Raw genomic sequence first — 27,266 nt, forward strand, 5'->3', positions numbered from 1 at the left:
TTTTTTTTTAAAGATTTATTTTTATTTATTTGACAGAGAGAGACACAGCGAGAGAGGGAACACAAGCAGGGGGAGTGGGAGAAGGAGAAGCAGGCTTCCTGCCGAGCAGGGAGCCCGATGTGGGGCTCGATCCCAGGACGCTGGGATCGTGACCTGAGCCGAAGGCAGACGCTTAACGACTGAGCCACCCAGGTGCCCCCTAAAATATAAATTCTATTAATAGAAAGAGAAAACCAGATTTTAAGAAAGCATTCCTCCACCTCTGGCAATGGGATCTACATTTTGGAAAAACATTCACAAGTGATTCCCAGGCACGGTAAAGTTTGAGAAACATCCAGGACACCAAAAGTTACAGTACATAATGTCCTTACGAGGAAATAACAGGAAAAACAATCCATCCACACATCAACAAGCAAATCCTGTCCCACAGCAGCAGGATGGGAACAATGGGCTAAAGCACTGTCACCCCATTAATGCAGTAAATCATTATTCAGATAATGAAACAGCTCTCATTTGGATGCCAGCTTCCACGGTTTGGGGTGGATGCCTGGAATGTTGTACTTGGAAGGACCCAGGTCAAGGTGGAATGAATGTCATGATTTACTACCCATTTTAGGTATAGGTGGCAACATCAATATTTATGAAGTATTTACCAAGTGCCAGGCACAGTGCTAGGCTCTAGGGATCCAACAGAGATCCAAACAGGCGTAATCCTTCATGAAGCATAGGAGGAAAAATGTAAGTAATTACAAATACAAAGAGTTACGGAAGAGGAAGTATGGGATGCTATAGAGGCAAGTAACAGTGAAGGGCCCTCAGGGAAGGGGTCAAGGATTGACTCCTGGAGGAAGTGACATGTAAACTAAAGATCTGAAGGCTTGGAATGTAGAAGGTGAAGGGGAAAGGGAAGTAGACTTTGGTCAACTGGTGAATTAGTCCATCAGACCTTTTCTTACTTAGGATCCTTTGAGAGAGAATAGAGGAGAAAAGATCAGAGCAATAGCAACAGCTCCACAGAGAGAGCCCAGAGGAAGGCAGGCGTCAGAGAATGTTTATGGGGGCTAAAAGCATTTAGGGAAGGGGTCTAGGTCAAGTCGATCACAAGGAAGAAAGGACTGGAGGAGGTGTGTAAGAGGCTTCCAAAACCAAGCTCTGGTCCATTGTCTCTGAGATACTAGAAAACGTCTTTAGAGCCCCACAAAGGCAGGTCTGTGCTACCACAGCTCATGCTGCCCTTTCCGCCACGGCTTCCGTGGACTTCACAGCTAAATGTGCTCAACCGCAGGAACTCTTTCTTTTTTTTTTTTTTTAAGATTTTATTTATTTATTTGAGAGAGAGAGAGAGTGTGTGCACGACCAAGCTGGGGGGAGGGGCAGAGGGAGAAGCAGGCTCCCCGATGAGCAGGGAGCCCGATGTGGGGCTCGATCCCAGGATCCTGGGATCATGACCTGAGCCGAAGGCAGACGCTTAACGACTGAGCCACCCAGGCGCCCCACAATAACTATTTCTTAATGTAAATGTTCTGGTACAATGATCTCTTCTCCCCCAATAGCCTGCCTCCCCTTTGTCTTTATTTTAACAGCTTGCCTGTGTATCTTTTATAGATAATTACATTTAGAAATTGAAGCATTAGTAGCAACCATGGCTTCTAAGCCACAAACCTACCACTTATGGTAGATAAGTGATACAGTGATTGAAAAAGGGCAGAATATCTGAATTCAGAATTGTTCCAGGTTTTTCAGGGTTTATCTTCCTTGTAGACATAACAAATTGGGGTGGCGGAGGCAGATAACTAACCTTTATTGCACACCACAGGCTAAGAACTTCTTATGCATTCTCAATTGATCCTCACAAAACCCTGTGCAGGAAGTGGAATTATCCTCAGTACACATGAGAAAAATGGAAGCTCATGAAGGTTAAGGAATTTGCTCAGTCAGGTAAGGAGTGGCTCTGGAGCAGAATCAGGTCTGACTCTAAAACCCAGGCTGCTTAGAAAACAGGGGGCAAAATGTGGCATAACACAACAGTTTTTTAGAAAGTTTGTTCACACTCTAACATTGACTCCAAACTGAGGAGAAAATGTCTTTCACACAGCCTTAAAGACAAAGACAGGCAGTCCACCTTCACACCAGCAGCTATAGAGGAATCGGGAACAGGGCTCCCCCTACTGGTGAGCACGTGAAACCACACCATTTACTTCTTTGTCTAGTCCTTTGTTTTTGGGGGAAACCTCCAAGTTAAGACAGGATTAAACTTCCTTTTACTAACTTTATCTCTTTCTTTCTCTCTTCTCTGTTTAAAATTAACATTCTGATAATGTTTATCAAGAGACTTTAACATGTTTACACCCTTTGATGCCAGTAATAATACCATTTTACTAATTTACCTTAAGGAGATAATCAAAGATGCACCCTAAGAATTATATGCACAGACATTAACCACTGTGTTATTTACAATGATGAAACCTAAAAGCAAGTTAGCCGTCCCAAAATTGGGGTGCTGATAAATAAATTATGGTATACCATATAATAGATATTATTCACCTATTTAAAATATTTTCAAGGACTATTTAACAAGGGGGTAATACATATATGTTAAATGTAAAATGTCCAAATCAAATACACCGTACAATATCAATTTTGTGAAAAATGTTTCCTTACACATGTAAAGGAACTACAGTCCATGTTTAACGTGGTTTTCCCTAAACAGCAGGATCAATGCTGATTTGTATTGTCTTCTCTACCTTCCTATGTTTTCAAATTCTCTGCATGCAATATACCACATTTAAATCAGGAAAAAGTTATTTTTCTAAAAAGTGAGAGAAAATTTCCACTAGAAATTGCTTCTATGGTGATCTCCTTTGGAGCTAGGAAAGAGAAAACTTAAGAGTTGTTTGCTGAGGGGGCCATTGCCCTTCCCACCCCCTACCATGATGTCAGCTGCAGGTGCTCTTCACATTACTTTAGCATTTATGATATTTTCATTTAACAGCTCAGAGCTGTTAAGCTTATAGTCTACTGCAAAGTTCAAACTTAGGTAGTGTATAGATTCCCTTTAAAGGGAAACTGATTTATTTTCATGGAGTTTATTTATGTACAATTATAAATCTAAGGTTAAATTTATTGTTTATAAAACTAGATACAAACAAAACTACCAAACCAGCAAATTCAAAATGACAGTACTTTAACAAAAGGATGATTTTGCTCATATTAAAAATCATCATCAACCCACAACTATATAGTCAATTAATCTTTGACAAGGCAGGAATGAATATCCAAAGGAAAAAGTATCTTCAACAGATGGTGTTGGCAAAACTGGACAGCAACACGCGGAAGAATGAACCTGGACTACTTTCTTACACCATACACAAAAATATATTCAAAATAGGAGCGCCTGGGTGGTTCACCTGGTTAAGTGTCCAACTCTTGGTTTTGGCTCCTGTCATGATCTCAGGGTCGTGAGATCGAGCCCCAGTCAGGCGGTCAGGCTCCGTGCTCCGCGAGGAGTCTGCTTAAGACTCTCTCTCCCTCTCCCTCTCCCCCTGCTCCTCCCCCCACCCCCCTCTCTCTCTCACAAATAAATAAATAAATCTTTTTTAAAAAAATAAATTCAAAATGGATTAAAGATCTAAATGTGAGACATGAAACCATTAAAATCCTAGAGGAGAACACAGGCAGCAACCTCTTTGACATCGGCTGTGGCAACTTCTTTCTAGACACATCTCTGGAAGCAAGGGAAACAAAAGCAAAAATGAACTAGTGGGACTTTATCAAAAGAAAAAGCTGCTCAGTGAAGGAAACAATAAAATTAAAGGGATCCTGTGGAATGGGAGAAGATATTTGCAAATGACATATCTGATAAAGGGTTAGTATTCAAAATATATAAAGAATTTATACAACTCAAAAAAACCCACAGGTAATCCAATTAGCAAATGGGTAGAAGACATGAATAGATATTTTCCCAAACAAGACATACAGATGGCCAACAGACACATGAAAAGATGTTCAATATCACTCATCATCAGGGAAATGCAAATCAAAACTACAATGAGATATCACCTCACACCTGTCAGAATAGCTAAAATCAACAACACAAGAAACACATGTTGGTGAGAATGTAGAGAAAGGGGAACTCTCATGCACCGCTGGTGGGAAGGCAAACTGGGGCAGCCACTCTGGAAAACAGTATGGAGGTTCTTCAAAAAGTTAAAAATAGAACTACCCTATGATCCAGCAATTGCACTACTAGATATTTACACAAAGAATACAAAAATACTAATTCAAAGGGAGACATGCACCCTGATGTTTATAGCAGCATTATCTACAATAGCCAAAGTATGGAAAGAGCCCAAATGTTCATCGACTGATAAATGGATAAAGCTGTGGTGTGTGTGTGTGTGTATACACACACAAATAAATATATACAAGGGAATATTACACAGCCATAAGAAAGAATGAAATCCTGGCATGTGCAACGACATGGATAGAGAGTATTATGCTAAGTGAAATAAGTCAGAGAAAGACAAACACCATATGATTTCACTCATAGAATTTAAGAAATAAATAAACCAAAAAGGAGCAAAGGGGGAAAAAAAAGAGAGAGAAAGAGGCAAACCAAGAAAACAAGCTCTTAACTACAGAGAATAAACTTGTGGTTACCAGAGGGGGGGTTGGGTAGGAGGATGGGTGAAATAGGTGATGGGGATGAAGGAGTGCACGTGTTGTGATGAGCACTGGGTGTTGTATGGAAGTGCTGAATCACTAAATTGTACACCTGAAACTAATACTACACTGTATGTTAACTGGAATTGAAATAAAAATTTAAAATAAAATACAATAAATGTCACTATGATTCATGGTGACTTCTTTTCACCAGCTTGGGAAATCACTAGCATAAGCTACTAGAACCATTTCCACATGTCTCATATAAAGAACATTGGAATATTGCTGGCTTGAATGAGTATTTCCTCAAACACTCTGAAACAGGTTTCTAAACTGCTCTGTATTGTTCAACAAATTAATGACATTAAAACTTCCATTAAAAGTAAAACTCGGGGTGCCTGGGTGGCTCAGTTGGTTGCGAGTCCAACTCCTGATTTCAGCTCAGGTCATGATCTCAGGGTCCTGAGATTGAGCCCCGTGTTGGGCTCTGCACTCAGCACGGGGTCTGCTTGTCTCTCTCCCTCTGCTCCTCCCCCCACTCGCATGCTCTCGCTCTCTTTCTCTAAAATAAATAAATAAATAAATAAAATCATGAAAAAAAAAAGTAAAACTCAAAATTAAAAAAAAAAAATCATCGTCTACAAGGTCAATAAAGCAGTAGCACCGGCCTAAAAACAGGCAGACAGAACAACAAAAGAGAGCCTAGGAAAATACACAGAAATCCCACAACTCTATAGCTGGTCTCCCTAATATGACTTCCAATGACTCCCTCCATGACTTGGAGGAATGCTCTTCTGTCCCCATTCTGCAGCACAAGGTTCAGAAATGCACTTGGACCCACATGTGTTAGCCAGTAGAGGCTCACGATGATAAATAAGGACTGTGTTTGTGCCTGTGTATCTTATCCTGTGCCCTGTAATTGCACTGCATTCTGTATACCTCCAAGATTGATAAAATGCCCTTGGTGGCATTTTATGAGGTGGTTCCCTGGCACAAAACCAGACTTGCAGGATGCTGGACCGGCCATGTCTTACATATACAAGGCTGGCCCTGTTGGGGGCAGGTAACTGTCTGAAGACTGGGGGGTGATCATCATTCAGATGTTACTGGCTGCAACCATGCACCCTTGAAGACAATTTTGAGATCCGGACGTCTGTATCACCATCTAACTTAGGAAATGTTCCTCATGTTTCTGCCGTGTATCTACTGATACAGTCAAGTATCTGATCAGCAATTTTGAAGAAAAATGTAATTTTGATCTTCACCTCATATTCCAGACAATTTGAAGGATGACTTTTTTACATTTTATATATAAAATAGAAAAACAACTTATCAAACTTCTAGAAGAATGCTATCTTAAACATAAAAAATGACAGGAAAATCACAAAGAAAAAGACTTAATGACATAAAAATCTTAACCTTCTATATATCAAATCTTTAAAAAATAAAAGGCAGATAAGGAAAATGTTCAGAGAAAAGACCGTTCCCAACAGATAAATGACTAAAGCATATAAACAGAAATACACTATACCATGTATGGGGGGGGGGGGGTTTGGTTTTTAAGTGAAAAAGTAAAGTAAGTAAAAAAGGATGTAAAAAAGGGATCTAGTAAATGTCTGTAGGGGGGACTATTTGGGAGGGGAGGTCTGGTTCTTTTCACCTCCTTACCCACCTAATCCAGCATCAGGCATCAGTAAGCCCTCAAAAAATGATTTTTGAAGGAAGACATGAAAATATATAAGGTCTGTTAGGAAAAAGGAAGAATTTAGGCAATAGTCTATAAAGAAAAACTCAGATACAGCCTTAATTATCTGAGGAGTTTGATTCAACAGGACTTTTTTCCTAAAACGTGAAAAATATGTGCCTCAAATGTTCAGTTTATTCATGAGTAAGCATCTTGAGCCCTATGCCTTTCTTAGACACTCCTTAAAAGAGATGGTTTGGAAACTACCTTGCAGACCTTTATGAACAGGTCACATCTCTATACTCCCATGAGATTATCTAGCAAGAAAAATAATGTGTTATTTTCATTGAAAAAACTTGAGATTGAACAGAAGGCAAAATATTTTTCATGGATGAACCAAGTTGCTTATAAATATCCCAATCAAATGAGCTGACAACAGAGGTAATGAATATACTCCTTTGACTAATTTAGATCCTTGTGCAAAAGCCAAGTACTTGAGGTACATGTCAATATACATGCACTGCTGCTTAACTATAAACAGTCTGTGACAGAGAACCATGGTAAACTGTCAGCACCATTTAAAAAAATCTGTGTAAAAAACAGACAGCTTAAAGAAAAAGAATAACTGAATGGCTCACTTTGGAAAAGCCATTTACAAACTTGCATTTCTGCAGTCATGCCATTTTATCTGATCCAAAAGAACAGAATATGATAATGCTATTGTGCTATTGTTGATCAAAAGATTAAATGTTCTATTCAAGAGGACCAGATAGAGGGTAATTTTTAACAAATAAACAAGGAAATCAAAACTAGAGAAAGGAAGAAATACGGAAAAAAGAGAGGAAAGCATCTGCTTCCAATATCCTTTGCATCACAGTAATGACCAGCACTAAACTGCCATTTTTTCAACTAATTATATATTAAGGGGAAATAAAGATTTATATTGTCTTGATTCTAAGAGCATTTCACAAACTGAGACAATCTAATATAGTTGACATAACACAAGAAAATAGCTGCTATTATTCTCCACAGCTTCTGTAGACTGCTAGCTTAAATCTCCTGCAGAATCGAATACTGACTCAAACTGCCCCTAACGTGCATGCATGAGGGGCTTTTACTGCCAGCAACCACGGACTAAGTAAATCAGAATCTCCAACCGAAGAGAACTAGAAAAGCAGGGAAAGAATATAATAAATATCTGCATGGAGGCCTGGAGGAGGAAGAAACATCAGAGAGTCAGGAAAGTGAGCTCAGTATTCAGAGCTACTTTTCCCTGGGGGTGTTTGCCAATTCCAAAGGGAATGCCAAAAGTTTGGTGTTGGTTTAGGGAGGGAAGGTGCTGGTGAAATGCTGAACCCTGGGAGTAAAGGTGGACCAAACAGGCTGGCCCTCACAGGGACTGCAGCTCAGTTTAGAAACAGCCCGATCCCCGAGACTGTACTGAAGTGACTCCAGATCCCAAGAGCCCCATTCGCCTGACAAAAGCAAATGTGAATTATTTCTGGCAGAGAAAAACATCTTAGATCTCAATTTCTACAAAATAATTGTGCAAATTCAATGGCCAGCACAAAATTAAAAAAAAAAAAAAAGGCAAGGCACATAAGGAGATAAGACAAAATGAATGAACACCAAGAGAAAACAGACATTGGAAAAGACTCACAAATAGTGCCATAATCAGACAAACTTTAAGATAATTATGCATACCATATTCAAGGAGATAAAAGACAAGATTGATAATTTTGGCAGATAATGGTAAACTGTAAAAAGAAAACCAAATGGAAATTAAAGAACCAAAAATATGTGACTGAAATGAAAAACTCAACTGAGGCATGCCCAGCTGGCTCAGTGGGTAGAGCACGTGACTCTTGATCTTAGGCTTATGAGTTTGAGCCCCATCTTGGGTGTTAAAAAAACAAAAACAAAAAAACGAAGGGGCATCTGGCTGGCTCAGTCAGTTAAGCATCTGACTTCAGCTCAGTTCCTAATCTCCGGGTCCTGGGATAAAGCCCACATGGGGCTCCCTCCTCAGTGGGGAGTCTGCTTCTCCCTCTGCCTCTGCCTCTCCCCCTAGCTTGTGTTCTCTCTCCCTCACTCACTCATTCTCTCTCAAATAAACAAATAAAATCTTTAAAAAAAAAACCAAAAAACCCACCCTCAACTGATGGTTTAATAGATCATTTATAGCAGAAGAAAGAGAGGTAAGTGAGGAGATACCCAGAATGAAGGACAGAGAGACAAACAGAAAACACAGAAGGTTAAGAGACAAAATCCAACGAATGATTTAACATGTGTAACTGGAGTCCCAGGAAGAAAGGTGAGATAGAATGGGGCGGAAGCAATATTTGATGTACTAATGGATGATGACTTCCAAAACTAATGAAAGATGTAAGGTCACGGATTCAAGAAGCCCTAAGCACTCCAGTTATAAGTTAAAAAAAAAAAAACCCAACAGGGACAGCACAGAAAAATTTCTGAAAACCAAAGACAAAGAGAACATTTTAAAAGCATCCAGAGAAAAAGACTACTTTCAAGAAAACGACAGACTAACAAGGGGCTTCTCAAAAGAAGCAATCCAAGTCAGAGATAATGAAATATCTTTGAAATGCTTAAAGAAAACAATGGCAAACCAAGAATTCTGAAAGTACCTAAAAGGCCCTTCACAATGGAGGAAAATGTTCTAAAATTAGATTGTGGTAATGGTTGGAGAACTCTGTGAAAATACTAAAAACCACTGAATTGTATACTTTAAATGAGTAAATTTTATGCTGTGTGAATTGTGTCTCAATTAAGCTATTTGTTTTTTTTTTAATGCAATGTAAATAATGACATTGGCAAACACACTGTAAGAAATCTGTCACCCCAGACCTGCACTAAAGGAACACTAAAGGGTATTCTTCAGGTGAAAAGAAATGGCCCCAAATGGCAGTCTTGAAGGTGACAAAGAAGGCACAGAAGAACTACGGAGGAAAAATGACCTTTTTGATAATCAGTGCTGAATAAATGGTGTTTGGTAAAAGTGAAATGTAACCCCCTTTTCCACAAAAAAAATCAATTCCACAAAAAAAGTTACACACACACAAATACACAAAGTTACACAAAAACAAATTCCAAGTGGACTGTAGATTTTAATTTGAATGGCAAAATAATAAGATTTCCACAAGATGTTTTAAGAAACAATCTTCTTGACTTCGGAATAAAACTACAAATTAGACATGTAAACCCCAAAGAAAACTGGGCAAAACATCTGAACAGGCACTTAGTAAAAGAGGCTACCAAATAAACATGACCTCGTCAGTCTGCAAGAAAGTTCAATTTAAAACCACCATAGGATACCACTTCACACTCACCAGGATGGCTAAAATTTACGACTGACAATACCAAGTGCTAACAAGGATGTGGAGCACAGGAACTCACACACTTGCTGGAAGGAGTATAAATTGGTCAAATGCTTTGGAAGCTTGGTATTATCTATTAAATTTGAAGACATGCCTATCTTTCCACCTAGAAATTCCACGGCTAGGTATATACCCAACAGAAATGAGTGCCCCGGGAGACATATAAGCATATTCATGATAGCCGAAAGGCAGAAACAATTCCAACGTCTACCAACAGTGGAATGGACAAATTGTGGTATATTCATACAATGGAATACTACACATCAATAAGAAAATGGATGAACCTCAAAAACAACTTGAGTGAAGGAAGGCAGACACAAAAGAACATTTATTGTATTGTTTCGTTTACGTAAAGTTCACAAAACAAGCAAGATGAAACCACAGACACCGTAGGTGCAATGGGCTATGTGTTTAGAAGGTAAAATTACGCGGAAGGAAAGGCAAGGAGGTGATTATCCCCGACAAGTCAGGGTCGGGTTACCCCTGGAGAAGGAATTCCGGGCTCGTGGGCGCCGGCGGTGCTGTATTTCTTGGCCTGACACCCAGCAGAGCCCTGGCTGGGGGGTAAATCAGGGAGAGCTGGTTTGGGGTCCTGCACTGGTTTGGGGCCCCCAGCGCGCGAGAAGCCAGGGAAAGGGGGCGAGAGAGGGGAGCGGGTGAGGGAAACCGCCTCACCCAGGCAGCCGAAGCGGGACTCGCAGCGCCGGTGGCGGGGGGGGGGGGCGCCCGGCGGGACCGCCCGGGAGGGGAAGCCGAGCGGCCGCGGCCCGGCGCCGCCACACCTGCCCGCGGGCCCGGCCCCCCGCCCCACAGGTGCCCCCCACCGCCTCGACCCGCTCGCCGTCCTCGACGCCCCCACGCCGCTCCCGAGGCTCTCCCGCCAACGCCCCCGCGCCGCCCGCCCCGTCCTCTCCCGCCGCGCCGCTCGCCCGACTCACCTCATTGTCGCTGCCGGGGCGGGCGCGCGGGGCCGGGGGCGCGGCGCGGGGCGCGGGGCGTTAGCGGGGGAGCCGGCCCCGGGCGCGGCGGCTCCGCGTCTCGCTGGGCTTCGGGGGGCAGCGGGGGCGCATCTTCTCGGGGCGGGCGTCCGGGCCGCTAGCTGCAGGGACGGGCTGCGGCGGCGGCGCCTGACAGCTGGGCCCCGGCCCCTGCCATCTTGGCGGGCGCGTGCCCGGGCCGGCGTGTGCGCGCGCCGCCGGGGGCAGGGCGGGCGGCGGAGGGGAGGGGGCGAACGCGCGCCCGCCTTGACTCGGGGCGCCGGCCCCGGCGGGCGCGGGCGGGGCGCGGGGACCGCCGAAGGGGAGGCGGGGCGCGCGCGCGGGCGAGCTCCGCCGCGAGCCGGGACTGACGGGGCGTCCCTCCGCCCGCCGAGGGGAGTGCGCGCGCGTGCGTCGCTCCGCCCCCGGCCGCCGAGGGGAGTGCGCGCGCGGGGGCCCGAGCCCGACACAAAAGGCGCGGGGCCCCGCCGCCCGCGCCTCCGGGAGCGCTGAGCCAGGGGCTGCGAGGGGCGGGGCGGAGCTGCGAGGGGCGGGGCGGAGCTGCGAGGGGCGGGGCTTCTTGGGAAGGACGACCAGCGAGGGACGGGCCGGAGCTTCGGGGACCAGGCTGTGGGGACTGGGCTTCCTGGGGACGACGAGCCGCGGGGGGCGGGGCTTAGGACAGAGGGCCACCAGAGAGGGGCGGAGCCGTGAGGGTGAGGTGGAGTCGTGGGCGGGGCGCGGCGCTAGGCCGGCACGTGGAGCGCAGAGCCCCTTCCCCGCGCGGGGCGCCCCCGGTTATCCATCAAGGGCACTTACTGCGCGGGCGTCGGTGCGCGTGGGCCAGAGGATTCCCCCTCTCCTTGCAGTGCTCCCCACCTGCTCGGACGCAGGGGCAGCTGGGATCCAGGGATGTCGAGGTCACCAACCCGTGCGTCCTCTTTTTGTAAATAGCCAGGTCTGGGACCTTAGTCGCAGCTTTGGGGTTATATCAACACGTGGAGGACCTCCCCTAGCCGAAGGAGAGCCTCATCAGGCGCCCCAAAACCACAGCCTGTGAAAAATCACAGCACAAAGTAGGTGCTCCAGGTTTTCACTGGTTGTTAAATCCCCATCCTTCCTAAAGGTTAGGGATCTTCATTGCTGGCTAGAAACCTTCCGGGATCCCACTCCCCATATCTAAGTGGACACAGATCGTCGTGCTTTCTCAGTATTGCCGCTGATGCTCCCTCTCCTATCTATCATCGAAATCATAGCTACCTTCTTAAAAATTGGGTCGAAACAAGAGCATATTAAGGGTTTGGCAAAGTTTGGAATTTAAGAAGGCCGGGAAGGGGCGCTATTTTACTCCTGGCCCAGGTGAAGAGGCTCTGTGAGTTATGTGGTTTTGCCCAAGATACAGCAAGTGGTGGAGCCAGTTCTCAAGCCAGGGTTTCTCTGACTCAGAATCCCAGTGCCCATTCATTCTGGTTTGCTGCAGTTGAATGTAGTTCTCACTGGTTGCAGGGTGGGTCTCTAGGGGCTTCTTCTCCTCCGTATCCCCTGCCTCTCCTTCACCATCCACTTGTCATGAGTTCCTTGGTGACCGATTGTCACATTTTCCCTTTCTTTCTGTTTGAGCTGGAGTCTTCAAACTCAAAAGAGCACGTTGGTCCCCTGTAGCCCTGTTAGCAGGTCCAGAGGGTTTCCGCTCCTTCTCGCCTTATTTGTCCCTCTCTTCCCAGGGTCAAGGTTGGCTCTCTGCTACAGAAGAGACTTGTTAGACACTAAAAATTACCAAAACGGACGATCTCCAGGGCACTTGGAGACAGGCAGGTATATTCTGTAGAGTCAGTGTTACCCTTGGTCAGTGCATTTCTGACTGTGGGAGAACACCACCCCCACCCCCTGGGATATTGGCCTGTTTGTTCTCAGCTTGGGTTACTGGAGCTTGTGGCCCACTCTGACCTCCCTGCTGCCTTGGAATCTGATAAGTTACTATCCTGTAACTGGAAAAGGGTCACCGGGCCATGTTGGTAGTGGATTTACTATAGAACATTAGCACCAAAGGTGTGAGACATACACCCCCTGTCAACCTTTCCTGCTAACTACCAGTATCCTGGAACAATAAAGACAGAAGGACCAGAGAATATTGATGCTGGGAGGGACCTGCCAATCCTTCTGTTGGTAGGAGATGGGGGGTGGAACACCAAGAAAGTGAAAGGGGTCCAACATCACTCAGTGAATTCACAAAGTCAGCTGTCGGGCTCCTGGCAAGATCACTTCTTGGATCCGGTGTTTGATCCTCAGAGGGCTTCATGAGCAGCAGGAAGGGCTGGGGAGGACAGGTAGGGACCACTTGTGGGCCCTAAGCTGAGCCCTGCTTCTCCGTGAATGGGAGTTGGTCTTGCCCACCCAGCCCAGGATGCTTAGGAAGGAGAACTCCACGTGTTGCTGCTCCACCAGCAGTGTAGACGTCTCTGAGCCTCCCTTTCTCACCCCACAGATGGGACTCCTACATCCTTGTAGGCACTGCTGAGGAACAGCACAACGTAGGCTCCTGCAAAGTCTTTCCACCCTCCCCCAGCAGCCTCACTCTTGCCTCTCCTTCCCCTCTCCCTTAACCATGCATTTTTGAAACCAGTCTACTTAACATGTTTCTCATTGACTGAAAAAACCTTTATTCCTTAAAAGTACGTGAATTCATGTTTTACATTCTTCAGATAAGAAGAACATTATTTTTGACATGTATGGCCCCCAAATGATTTGTCTCTGGAGGTCACCCTTCCTCGGATGTGAAAAGATTGCTCACCAAAGTCAGTGACTTTATAACATGTGATGTGTCTGGGTGTAGGCTGACTACCCATGGCTCAGCTGGGAGGCCCTCCTGGACTGGTTTTCCCATTTGTGGGGGAGGCAGGAAGCACAGGCTTTCTGCTGTTAGCCCAGGCTAGTTATAGAGCCACAGACACGTAATAGAGCCAGGAAGTCCTCAAAGGTATCTGTCTAACCTCCTGTCCAGAGGGAGAAAGTAAGGCCCGGAGAAGTCACACAGGCCAGCAGATGAAGAGCCAGATGAACACACGTTCCTGCAGACCCCAGTTTCAAGACTGCCTACATTATCCCCTGCTCCCTCCTTGTTTCTTGAAGCTTTTCCAGCCTGGGGTCATGGTTGAGGAACCAGCCCTGTGGACCATCTTCTCTCTCTCTCGGTGTTGCTAAAACAAACTGTACTCACCCCAAATAATCAAAAGAAACACAGTTGCTTTCGATGATTCACCAATGAGACCATGTCTGGTTTATATTAACAGCAGAAGTCAATTACTAATTCATGCCAGAACCCAAAGCAAAGACATGCTTCTCTGAAGTGAAGACGACAGATGTCTCAGAGACCTTGGGGACCACCTGTGACACTGTCTTTCTTTGAAAATCCTCATTCACACCATTCACCTCATTGACCAACTCACTCATTACCAACAGTGTTTTTCTTAAATATAACACAGTTTGTTTTCAATCATTCATTCATCCAAGGTTTGTTGAGCACCTACATGTCTCTGCCTCACTGGTGCCCAGCAGCCTCTGTCTACTCGGGAAACCATCTTCAACCCCCACCCACATGTCACCTCTCTCCCAGAACCCTGAGCACCCTCTTCCCCCCAGAGCTGCAGGCACCATCCTCCATACTGCTTGGGGGCTTGGGGACTTGAGGCTCGGCCCCATCACACTTTCACCATCCCATATTGGGATGGTCTTTTTGACCTGCTGACTCCCCTGCTAGACTGTGAACTTCATGAGGGCAGTAGGCAGGTCTTACTCCGCTTTGACCCCACCTCTGTTACAGCACAGAAGTGAGGAGACCCTGCTGACTCTTTGCCCTCATCCAAGCAGTGCCTGTGGGGGGTTCGGGGGGAACAAGCCTGCAAGCATTACATTTTGGAAACCCAAGCTCCTGCTTGTGCTCTTGTTTCATCCAGCAGGAAACAGAAATTACTTCTGGCCCATTTTGCCTTCCCCACAGCCAAGGATGGTCTGTGGCTCACAGCTGGAGCTTCTCTTTTGACTCTACCTCTCAGGCTCCTGGGCTCAAAAAGCAACTCTCCTTAAGATCATGTTTCACCCGCTTTGAAAGCTCAGGAAGAGGCAACTCTTGGGAGAGGGGCCTGTGGTGGTAATACTGGGGATGACTCCAGTTTCCTGCTGAGTGTCTCAAAGGCCTGGGCCAACTGAGGGAAGCTTAGCCAAATGTATGTATGTTGGGGGGCTAGAGGGGAGGACCTAAAGTACCCTTCTGGTAGAGGGCAACTTCTTGGTGCCACTCTTTGCAATGGGAGAAGCAGACTGAGGACCCAGGTTGGAGCAGGCCTGCTTTTTTGGAGGAGGCTGGAGCCAAGTCCTGCCATCCCAGGCTGCCTGAATGTTCCCACTTAATTAAGTTCAGAAAACTGAGCCAAGGGCATCCCTTAGGCCACCCTAGCCAGCAACCCAGGAGAGAGCTGCTGATCCCTTTCCTGGAGCCACAAGGCCTTTGGGAAAGAATGCCCCACCGAGCACCACCCTAGGGAGGCCCAACCTCCCTTGGGCCTTCCCAGCCCTGGAGACCAGGTCTCAGCTTGGGGGGTGTCCACTCTCATCCCTGGGGAAGGAACTCCCTGGCCACTCCTCCCTCTCAGCTGTCTAACACCTGCTTAGAGATCCTGACAGCCAGGCCTTTGCGGGGCAGAGGGGACCTGCCTACAGTGGGGCTGGGAGGCCTGGGCCTCTGAGCACACATTTTAGGGGACTTGATGAATATGAAGTCTTCGATCCCCTCACATGATGTTCTACAAGCTGAGCAGTCAGCAGATGGCATGTCTAATGGAGGGAATGATAGAGAAGTTATAGGAAGAGTCAAGAAGATCTTGCATGAGAGCAATATGACAACAAAAAGTAATTCTTAGGAATAAAAACATTATTTCAAAATGGAAAAAATTAATTAGAGGCAGTAAAAACAGAAAAGACACTGATCTAGAACCAGTGTTGGCCCACTTTTCCTACAAAGGACAAGATAATAAATATTTTTGGCTTTTTGCCGGTCATTCAGTCTTTGTCATAACTACTCCACTTGGCCATTGTAGCTTGAAGACAGCCATAGACAATCCATGAATGAATGGATGTGACTGTGTTCCAATAACACTTTATTTATAAAAACAGGTGGCAGCCTGGATTGGGCCTGTTGACTCAGGCCCTAGGAGATCAAACGAAAAAACTTTCACAAAGCAGACAGAGTACAAAAGGAAGAAATGGAAATTATCATTGACAAAATAAAACACATACATGATAGATTCAAGAGATCTGACTTCTCAATAGTAAGAATTCCAAAAGGAATGGAAGGAAGAGAAGCCATAATTGAGGACACAATAGAGTTTTTAAGTCAAAAGAGTTATCAGAAGCCTGAATGCTTTTTTCTAAGACCAGAAACAACACAAGGTTATCTACTCTCCCCACTGCTTTTCAATATTGTCCTGGAGGTAATTAGGCAATGAGGGGGTGGAAAGGCATTCCATTGAAAAGGAAGAAGTAAAACTATCTCTATTTGCAGGTGACATGATATTGTGTATAGCAAATCTTAAGGAATCCACTAAAAAATTATTAAAACCAACAATTGAGTTCAGTAAGGTTGCAGGATGCAAGATCAATATCCAAAAAATCAATTGTATTTCTATATACTTGCTATGAACAATTTGAAAATGAAATTAAGAAAACAATCCTACTTCAATAACATCAAAAAATAAAATATTTAGGAATAAACTTGATAAAAGAAGTGTAAGATATACACCAAAAACTATAAAATGTTACTAAAAGAAATTAAAGAAGACCTAAATAAATGGAGAGACATCCCATGTTCATGGATTGGAAGACTTAGTATTGTGAAGATGGCAATAGTCCCCAAATTGATCTACAGATTCAGTGCAATCCCTCTCAAAATCCCCCCTTTTTTTCAGAAATTAGCAACCTGATTCTAAAATTCATTTGGAAATGCAAAAGACCTAGAACAGCTAAGACAATCTTGAAGAAGAACAAAGTTGGAGGATTCATATTACCTGATTTCAAAATTTACAGCAAAGCTATAGTAATCAAGTACAGTACTGGCTAATGGAGATAGATAGATATAGATATACACTAATGGATGGAATAGAATAAAGAGTCCAGAAATAAACCCTTACATTTATGTGTAGTTGATTTTTAACAAGGGTGACAAGATAATTCAGTGGAGGAAAGAGGAGTCTTCAATAAATGGTGCTGGAACAACAAGAAATCCCCTGGCAAAAGAAGGAAGTTTAATACTTCACATCATATGCAACAATTATCTTAAAATGGTTCATAGCCCTAAATGGAAGAGCCCAAACTATAAAACTCTTAGAAGAAAACATATGTGTAAATCTTTCTAACGTTAGGTTAGGCAAAGTTTTCCTAGATAGGATACCAATAAAAAAGTACAACAACCAAAGAAAAAACAGATACATTGGATTTCATCAATATTAAAAACTTTTGCTTCAGATAATACCATTAAAGTCAAAAGACAGCCCACAGAATGGGAGAAAATATTTGCAAATCAGATCTCTGAAAAAGGCCTTGTATCTAGAATATGTAATGAAGTCTTTCAACTCAATAATATAAATACAAATAAGCCAAGTAAAAAATGGGCAAAGGATCTGAATAGCTGTGTCTCCAAAGATCTACAAGTGGTCAATAAGCATATGAAAAGATGCTCAATATCATTAGCTATCAGGGAAATGCGAATAAAAACTTCAATGAGATACCACTTCACTCCCACTAGGATGGCTATAAACAAAAAATAATAACGATAAAGCAAAGTAAAAATGGAAATTAAGTTGGCGGATGTGGAGAAATTGGAATCCCTCATACATTCTAGTGGGATTGTAAAATGGTGCAACCACTTTGGAAAACAGATTGGCACTTCTTCAAACTATTCAATGCCGAGCTACAACATAACCTGGCAAATTCACTCCGAGGTATATATATGCCCCCAAAAATGAAAACATATGTCCGCACAATAACTTGTACGTAAATGTTCATAGCAGTGTTATTCATGATAACCAAAAAGCGGGAACAATTCAGCTGCCCATCAACTGATGAGCGGATAAACAAAATGTGGTCTATCATTAGATAGATATCCATATACAAAGGAGTGTTATTTGGCAATAGAAAGCCAGGCAGTACCGATTCATGCTACAGTATCAATGAACCTTGCAAATATGATGCTAAGTGAAAGAAACCAGCCACAAAAGGCCACATATCATACGAGTCAATTTATAGGAAATGTCCAGAACAGGTAAATCTGCAGAGGCAGAAGGTAATCAGCAGTCGCCAGGGCCTAGGGGGGCAGAGTGCATCTAGGGAATAACTACCCGTTATGGATTGGCCTGTGTTCTCCCAAAATTCCCATGTTGAAGCCCTACCCCCCAGTACCTCAGAATGTATTTGGAGATAGGAATTATAAAGAGGTAATTAAGTTAAAATGAGGCCTTTAGTGTGGGCCTGAATCCAATCTGACTGATGTCCTTATAAGGAGAGGAGATTAGGACACCCAGAGAGATGTCAGAACAGAGAAAAGGCCATGTGAGGACACCTCAAGAAGGTGGCCGTCTGCACGCCACAGGGAGAGGCCTCCGTAGAAACCAATCCTGTTGGCACGTGGCTCTTGGACTTCCGGCCCCCAGACCTGTGAGGAGATAAATGTCTGTTGTTTAAGGCCCCCCTCCATCCCCCCAGCCTGGGAAGCTCTTCTGTCGCAGCCCTAGGAGATGAATACACTGCCAGTGGTATATGGGGTTTCTTTTGGGGTGATGAAAATATTCTAAAATTACATAGTGGTGATGGTTGCAAAGCTCTGCAAATATACTAAAAACCACTGAATAGCATTCCTGAAGTGGGGGTGAATTGCATGGGATGTGAAGGATATCTCAATAAAGCTGTTTGGAAAAAGAGAGCTCACCAGGTGTTTGGGAGGATTCGTGTAGAAAGACACATATTTAGACACAATCTGGTAGAAATGCCTGTTCTTCTCTCCCACGCGGATGAGGTCCTCAGCCAGAAAGGATTTTAGGCCTGCAGTTCCCTTTTCTCAGGGATCTGCGAACCTCTAGTTTCAAATTGCAGACAAGAAGCCAAATAACTAGTCCGAGTCTCTCTTTACATGGTGTATCAGCTTCCTATCACTGCCATACAGAAGACCAAACCTTGCTGGCTTCAAACAACACATATGTATTCTCTTACGGTTCTGGGGGTCGGAAGTCTGACTCGAGTCTCACTGGGCTGAAATCTAGGTGTCTGCGGGGCTGTGTTTCGGGGGAGAATCTGTTCCTTGCCTTTTCCAGCTTCTAGAGTCTTCCTGCATTCCTTGGCTCGTGGCCCCTCAGGAAGGGCCATCTGCAAAGCCAGTGGCAAGGACAGATCAAGTATAGGTCAGCGCTTTCTGGCTCGCACTCACATCTCCCTCACCTCCTCTTTTCCCTCCCTCTGCTCTAGTTAGGGGCCTTTGCGATTATATTGGGCACACCTGGGTAATCCATGGTACTCTCCCTATTTTAAAGCCAGCTGATTAGCAAATTTAATTCTACCTGCAACCTTATTTCCCCCTTGGCCATGGAACCTACATATTCATGGGTTCCAGAGATCAGGAATGGACATTTTAGGGTGGCCTGAGTGTGTGCATTCCACACACAGGCAATCTGTTTTTTTCTCCCAGAAGCTGAAGGGGGTTTCTTATTGTTGTTGGAGTTTGGAAAGTTCAACGGAGTCCAGGGACACCCCTAAATAACCGTAAAAAAGATAATAAAAATTTAGCTTGGAAATGTGAAAATACTCCTCTAGATAACTTTTAGCTGAAAGAAAAAATCAGTGAAAACTATAAATTAATAAGAAATTAATGAAAATGAGAAAACGCCATAGCAACGCCTATGGGATACAGCAAGAGCATCCCTTACATGTTTTCATTATACACCAGAGAGTATACATACATGAAGCATTCAGCTTAAAACACAACAAAATACATTTAAAAATTATGAGGAGGGAACTCATCAAGATGAAAGCTGAAAATAATGAATTAGAAACATAAATACTGAGAAATGAAAGTAAAATCCACTTCTTCAAGGGGAAAGGAAATGGAAAACCCGCAAAGACTAAGAAGGAAAAGGCAGGAAAACAAAAGTACAGAGCACTAGGCGTGAGAAGGAATTTATAATTGCAGGGTGAACAAGAATAAAATAAGTGCATCGCTTTGCAGCGTATATAACTGTTGGGTCATTGTGTCGTATGCCGACATTAATGTAACATCGGATGTCAGCTACCCTTCCGTAAGAAAATAATTACAAGAGAATATTACGGCGGTTTTATTTCAATAAATTTGAGAATCTACATGAAACGGATGATTTTCTTAGGAAACAAATCGGGGGAAATGCTGGTAATGGGAGAACCTAAATGGGACTGAATGCTAAAACCATGCTGGTGTCTGGGGCACCCGGATGGCGAGCGCTGGGACACCAGCCGTCTCCGGGACCTGCTCGGAGGACATTCTGCACTGTGATTGTGAATGGCCACTGAGCTGGCTCCCAGCAAGACAGCAGGTGGAGAGTCATCCTGGACGGGGCTAGGTGTGGGGCAGGTGGACCCTGCTCTGCCACCGTTCACTGCATGGCTCTTGCTGGGCATGGGTGTCCTCCAGGGCTGGATTCTGGACAGTGGACTTTGGAGCCCCACGTGGGAGCTGGAGGTGGTGGGGGTGGGGTGGGGAGGAAAGGGGAGGTGGTTGGCATGTTCAGGGAGGTGGACTGGGTGGGGGGTTTGGACATAGGATGAGTGTTTCTGGTCACCTCCACCCTCTGACTGCTTCTGCTAAAGCAGGGGCATTCTCAGTCACGTCATGCAGTGGATTTTCCTGTAAGATTTCATTCTAAGAAAGCTGTTGCTCCCCAAAGTTTGAAAACCAGGTGATTCCTCCAACCCCCAGGGCTGCTTTCAGACCTGACCCTTTCCCAGCATCCACTTGCTTTGATAACTGTCTGGTCTCTTAGAATTGTAAAGATGTTCATCATTTAGTTCCCAGATAGAGATGGGTATGAGTGCGTGTGTGTGTGTGCATGTCCGTGTGTTTTTCTTCTTTAAAAAAAAACCACCGCTTCCTTTGGAACATAATTTAAACTTGCTTTTCCCAAATGACCAAGAACTAGGTTAGCGCGCAGGGGCTGATGGGCGGCGAGGCGGGCAGCCAGTTTCCACATGCATGCCCGACTTTCTCCTCTCAGAAGGATGAGGTTTACAGCCCTTAGGTAAAAATAGCTTTGTGCGGCTTTTGCCAGGAAGACATTTAGAAACGGAGGAAGGATTCGTTTGCTAAAAAAAGAAAAAGCCTCCCAAATTGCTACCATAATTTTGGAATTCACTTCTGTAAAACATATCAAGGGTCATAAAGATGTTTTTGCTCTCAAATTCAGTAATTGCACTTCCGGGATTTTGCCCTGGAGAAGCAAGTCTCAGAGAAAGGTTCCACGGACAAGCTGTTCTCCGCAGTGTCGTTTGCAATAGTAAATCACTGGAAGCAGGGAAAGACACTCGGGGTTAAGGGCAAAGGTTTAGGAATCTAAGCCAAGTCCACATGCTCCCCCTTGCTGCCCATGGCTCCATCGATTTGCGCCTCTACCGTACCAGGCCCTGTGCTAAGACGAGGGTACATGATGCCGAGCATTTATGCCTCGGGGAGCTTACAGTGGAAAGGGTACAGGCAGTAGACTCCACTTACAGCTCAGTGTGATAAGAGAAGGATCCATGGGAGGGATCAGAACCCAGAATAGGCACTCCAGGAAGGCTTCCTGGAAGAAGTGACTTGTGAGCTGTCTTACGAAAGTTACGGTGGTTGGGAGCGCCTGGGTGGCTCAGTCGGTTGAACATCTGCCTTCAGCTCAGGTCCTGATCCTGGAGTCCCATGATTGAGCCCCACGTCGGGCTCCCTGCTCAGTGGGGAGTCTGCTTCTCCCTCTCCCTCTGCTCCTCCCCCTGCTTGTGCTCTCTCTCTCTCAAATAAATAAATAAAAGAAAATTAAAAAAAGAAAATTACGGTGGTTGGGCAGGAAGAAATGGGAGGAAGAACTTGGGGGCAGAGAGCGTGTGTCAGGACCAGGTGGCACTGCAGTGTGGGGACAGAGAGAAGCTCAGCCATGGAAGCAGAGGGAGATGGTGTTGCAGAGGAATCAGGAAACCAGGGAACAGGCCCTGTCTGCGATGCGGGGAGCTTTTTCTTAAGAGCCCTTGAAGGATTTTAAGCAAGAGAGTGGTGCCTTTAGAAAACTCGCCCGACTGCTCTGTGGGGTGAGGCCGGTGTGGCTGAAGGCGGGTCAGCAGTGATCCACCGGGCCCGGGCAGAGCAGTGCAGGTGGGAGGAGATGGGCACGTGAGGGATCGCTCCTGGAGTCTGGGGGAGAGAGGCCGAGGGGTGCAGTGGTTGGGTATGAACTCTGAAACCGGACTGCATGGGTTCAAATCCCAACTTACTCGCTGTGTAGCCCTTAGCAAGCTAACTAACCTCTCTGTTTCAGTTTCCTCGTTGTGGAAGGAGGATCCCCGTGACAGGGTTGTTGGGAGCACTGCGGGGCCCCGAGTGTGAGGCGCACCCAGCGGTGACCGGCACGGGGGAAGTGATGGTGTTGGTGTTGGTGTTGGTGCTGCTGATCCAGGCAGTGAGTCAGAGACAGGGGTCTGGAGGGATGCGCGCATTGCTGGCTTGGGCTGCTGGGAGCTGGGAGTACAGGGTTTGGGGAAGGAAGTGGGTAGATTTGGTTTGGGGCATGAGATTGAGGCACTCGTGGCTGAGCAGATGGACAACTGGGTGAAGCTAAGGAAACAGACGTAGAGATGTGGATCTGGGTCTTATCCGTGTTGGAGAGGTGGCAGATCTGGGAGCTGATGGGGTGGCCCATGGGAAGGAGCCATGGCAGAGCCCGCAGCACCGGGGACAAAGGCCCTCAGTAAGGGTGGCCTTGTTTTTCTTGTCTTCATCACCATCATCAGTGTGGGAGGACTGGACAGTCGCAGCAGCCTGTTACAGAACTGATGGGAATTATTTATAACAAGTCTGTAATGACAATGGAAATGTTTATAAAGGTGCAAGAGAAAAGCAACATAAAGCATGGTCTATGCACTCTGCTAACTACGGAAACACATCCAGAAATGTATGCAGAGAAAAAAACACGGGAAGGAGATGCACCAAGAACCTAGTAGTGCTACTTCTAGGTGGTGGGAATATGACAGGACGTCCTGAATTTGCTATAGTAAGTATGTCTTTTCATTTAAAAATACAGTGAACTTCATTTTATTTATTTATTTTTAAAAGATCTTATTTATTTCTTTGACAGAGAGAGAGAGAGCACAAGCAGGGGGAGTGGCAGGCAGAGGGAGAGAGAGAAGCAGACTTCCCGCCAAGCAGGGAGCCCGATGCGGGGCTCGATCCCAGGACCCTGGGATCATGACCTGAGCTGAAGGCAGACGCTTAATGACTGAGCCACCCAGGTGCCCCAAATAAAATCTTTTAAAAAAAAATCTTAAAAAAAAAAAAAGAGCAAGATCCTCCCTTGTCTGGGATGCTTGTTCCAATGCCCCTGGATGTTCTCCTTTGGACCCCGACGGTCTCCAGCAGCTGATATTATACATCAGGGAGGCTAAGTGCTCTAGAGGGAGGTGCACAGAGCTGAGAGAAACTGGCCAGGAACTCCAGAATAACAGAAAAGCCCCCCTGCGCCTTGTCGCCAATCTGGCCTTGAAGCCCTTCCTAGCAGGAACGGGGAGGGGGGCGAGGAGGACGTGGAGAATTGTTTGGCATCTGGGTTCCCTTTCACTTCTCTGTTATATTAAGCTTCTGCATGACTAACCTTCTCCCACAGTGTTTCCCAAGATGGTATGCCATGGAACATTGATCCTGGCCAATAATCAGCATCGTGGGAGCGAAAGTGCCCAATGCTCGAGTATGGGAAATGTCAGTGTAAACAGGCTTCTTTATTATAGAATTTCCAATGTGTTAAAGAGGCAAACTGCGCTCGAGTCTCTACCTACGACACACCATATATAGTACGGGGCATTTCTAAAGTCATTCGGAGACGCTGCATGAGCAACTTCTCGAACGGCGCTCTGCGAGAGTCAGTCTGAGAACGGTGACGCTGGTGTGGAACACAGCTCGGGAGACCTGGGAGTTTCACCCTGGGCTCAGCAGCCTGGGGCAAGCACCTCTATCTTTCTAACGCTCTGTCTCTTCATCGTCGGGGTGGGGGGGGGCTTGTGATCCTACCTCTCAGAGCTGCTCTGCAGATGCCTTTTGGCCAAGTAGCAGGAACTCCTCTGGTGCCACAGCCCAGGGTAGAGACGGGGCAGAATCTGAGAAGTGGAGCAGGTGCGTGCCCTTGAAAACCAGCGGTCCCCCTCCCAGGCAGTGAAGCCAAACTCTTGCTCAGATGCACAAAGAAACTGCACGAATCCTGACGGAGAAGTTTGTGTCACCAGATGCTGAACCGACATTTCAGCCCAGGAGCCAAGATCCAATGGGTGTGACTGTCCAGAGGTGCTGCTGGACCACGGGCAGAATTTACCAAGGACGATCCCAAGAGACCGCTTAGCCTCCCTCATCCATGGTATGGGTATAAAAAAGTGTAGGGAAGTAGAATTTTAAAAAAGTATTTGTAAGGGGGATTTCTTTGGGGCAAAGTTGAGCTGTTGATTCCAGCCCCCTTTCTCCCAAGAGGGAGGGGTGGGGTTGCTCCTCTCTCACCCCAAGCCTCTGGACAGCTCAGCGTGTGTCCCCTGCGATTGGTGGGTTGATGTTTGGCTGAAAATCTAAAGGCAGGAGGTGGTTCTCAGCCAGATGTCCAGAGAAGGCTGGGTGGGGGACGAAGGAGCCTCCCTCCACTGGTGGGGGGGTTGGGGCACAGAGGTTTCCTCTGAACGCGGTAGAAAGCCTGGAGTGTGTGTGTGGGGTCATCTGGGATTCTGCCCGCAGGGCCTCCTGGAGGGCGGGGGGACTCCTACCGAAATATGACTGGGGATCGACCCCCGCTGCGCTCAGGGGCTGCGGGGCGGGGGCGGGCGGAACCTCATAGAACACCCTTATCCAGTAGAAGGGCACTGAAGGTGAGACCATCTGCAATGTTGGGGGTCCCCAAGAACCTCCGAAAGCTCCCTGAGGAGGGTCGCTTGAAACACCTGCCCCATCCAGTGAGTGGAAGTCCGTCGGAGTCACACAAGCATTTTCCTTGCCCTGGCCCCACTCTCCCAGCTTACAGAGGTCAGAACCCGGTTGGTTACTGGAGCGCCAGCAAGAGAAGCCTGCTGTGTTTTCTGCCACAAGGTGGCGCACCTGCAGCCAGCTGAGCCCCGGGGGGGGGGGGGGAGCGGGGGCGGAGCGGGGGTTAGGTTTAAATCTAGTGTTGAGGCTTACCTTCTCAGTCGTCATCCTGCAGGTGCTACGACACCTGCTTTGCTCTAAGTCCAGATGACCAAATTTGTTGCTAACTCATCCACATTCTGAGCTCAGGCAAAATCTGTGTTCACGAGCCCCCAACCTCACCCCTCCCTTAGGCTTCCTGAGGGCAGGGTGCTCTTGTAACCAAAGATAGCAGGAAAGTATGTATGCCACCCGGCAGCCCTCCCAGGTTCCGCCCCTCGGGTGGTAGGAGTATTGTGTCCCATTCTTACTGAGACCCACGCAGGGGAGTGGAGGAGCCAAATTGGAACAGCTGGGACCCTCTGAGAGGGGCTGGAGCTCCTGCTCCCTGTGAACAAGGCTCCTCCCTCAAAGGGGAGAGAAGGTTTCTGAGCTGATCCCTGCGTCTGGTCTCCATCTCACCTGCCAGCCAATGTGGGAAGGATCCAGGCTGGGTGATCTGGAAGGGGGGCTTCCCCAGGGGGCCAGAGGCAGGGTGTGGGGAGGGGCAGAGTGCAAAGGGGCAGCGAGCTGGGGGTCAGAGTGGGTTCTGGAGAAGGGTCCTGAGCTCGGCCGCACACGTGTGCTTGAGCCTCGTGAGCTAGGCTTCCAGGTGGGCTGTGCATCCCGTGCTTTGCATGGTTGTGTGGCGTCCCCATGTGGTGCTTGGCGTGGAGACATGGCTGGTTTGACAACTCGAGAGACTCGAATGTGGACTGGGTATCAGACCATGAGGAATCACTGTTCAGTTGGTCAGTTACGATTTTGTTAGGGTGGTTACATGAAGTAAACTGTTGTCGTGGGAGCGGCAGACTGAGGCATTTACAGGTGAATGACATGATGACTTGGACTTGCTTTGAAAACACTTCAGTCCTCTCTGTCCCCCAGATTAGGGGAGACAGAGGAAACAAGATTCTCCGAATGTCCATAAGTTTTGAAGCTCGGTGAGAGGCTCTATTTTTGTATATGTTCGAAATTTCCCATAAAGTTAAAAAAAAAAAAAAAGCAAAACCGTAGTGAATCAATTTCTATCTCACGGTAAATACATGTTTCTTGTTCATTTTCACCAAACAGCTGCCTCCCCAGTTGTGCTGTTAGATGGCCCTCCTTTGAGGAGGCCGGAGGGGCTCAAACGTTGTTTCTTCTATGTGCTCTTCTAGAAGCCTCAGAAATCACATGATGGTAGTCTGTTCCCAGATCACAGAAAAACTGATTAATGGGTGCAATGTGTAACTTTTGGGCAGTGGAAGTAGTCACTCAAAAAAGTTGGGGGGTTAGGAGTGCCTGGGTGGCTCAGTTGGTTGAGCATCTGACTCGAGTTCAGCTCGGGTCATGATCTCAGGGTTGTGGGCTCGAGCCCCGAGTCAGGCTCCTCACTGGGTATGGAGTCAGCTTGAGATTCTCTCTCCCTCTCCTTCTACACCTCCCCGCCACTGCATTCTCTCTAGAAAAAAAAAGTTGGGGGGTGGTGAAGATGCCTGTGTGGGGTCTTGAGTGAACCCTCTCCTTGCCGAGCTGGTGTTCCTCTGGCTGCCCTGGGTTTCTGAGTGCCCCCAGCTGGGGCGGACGCCCTCTCCTCCCCGGCTGGACCAGCTCCCCGCAATCTCAGCCACACCCCGGTGCCAGACATGGTGCTCTTCTGTGGAGAGCCCCGCAGTGGCACCTGCTGCTGGATTTTTGTTCTGAGCCTGCTAGCCGAATGCCTACTTTTGCACTTGCACTTGGATGTCACGGAGGCCCCTCACCTCACTTCATCCGGTCCCAGGCATCATCCACCTTCAAACTTGCAGTGCTCTGCATCTTGGCCAATGGCATGGCCATTGGACCAGAGAACGGTCAGGGGCCCGAGCCTCACCCACTGCCCGCAGGCGATCCCTCACCTGCTGGCATTCCCCCTCTAAACCTCCCTCGGACCATCCCTTCGCTTCTCCGCATCCACCGCTTGCAGCCTGGTCCACACTGTCAGCACCTCATGGAGATTAATGCAACAGCCCCTCAGCTGTCACTCTTCACAGCCCAGCTAAGCTGACAGGGCCTCGGGCCACTGGGAAGAAGAGGCCTAGCGGTCACCCCTGCTTCCAGGCCTCTTGTCCCAGCAGTGTCTTGGA

The 27,266-nt window shown here is 46.7% G+C and overlaps 2 protein-coding genes across 4 annotated transcripts in view; both read right to left on the minus strand.

Annotated features, from left to right (window-relative positions):
* EVL (Enah/Vasp-like) overlaps window positions 1-10,924 on the minus strand; it is a 143,772-nt gene extending 132,848 nt beyond the window's left edge. Inside the window, exon 1 of the mRNA XM_081829945.1 lies at window positions 10,680-10,924. Within this exon, the coding sequence (XP_081686071.1) occupies window positions 10,680-10,684 (5 nt within the window). The 5' untranslated portion in view covers window positions 10,685-10,924. The remainder of the gene's footprint in view (window positions 1-10,679) is intronic.
* Window positions 1-27,266, minus strand: part of LOC145723362 (echinoderm microtubule-associated protein-like 1) — a 433,105-nt gene that overhangs the window by 240,276 nt on the left and 165,563 nt on the right. The gene's annotated exons all lie outside the window — the stretch shown is intronic.

The sequence above is a fragment of the Leptonychotes weddellii genome, chromosome 9, assembly GCF_054177405.1.
Source record: "Leptonychotes weddellii isolate Sample4059 chromosome 9, ASM5417740v2, whole genome shotgun sequence".
NCBI lineage: Eukaryota > Metazoa > Chordata > Mammalia > Carnivora > Phocidae > Leptonychotes > Leptonychotes weddellii.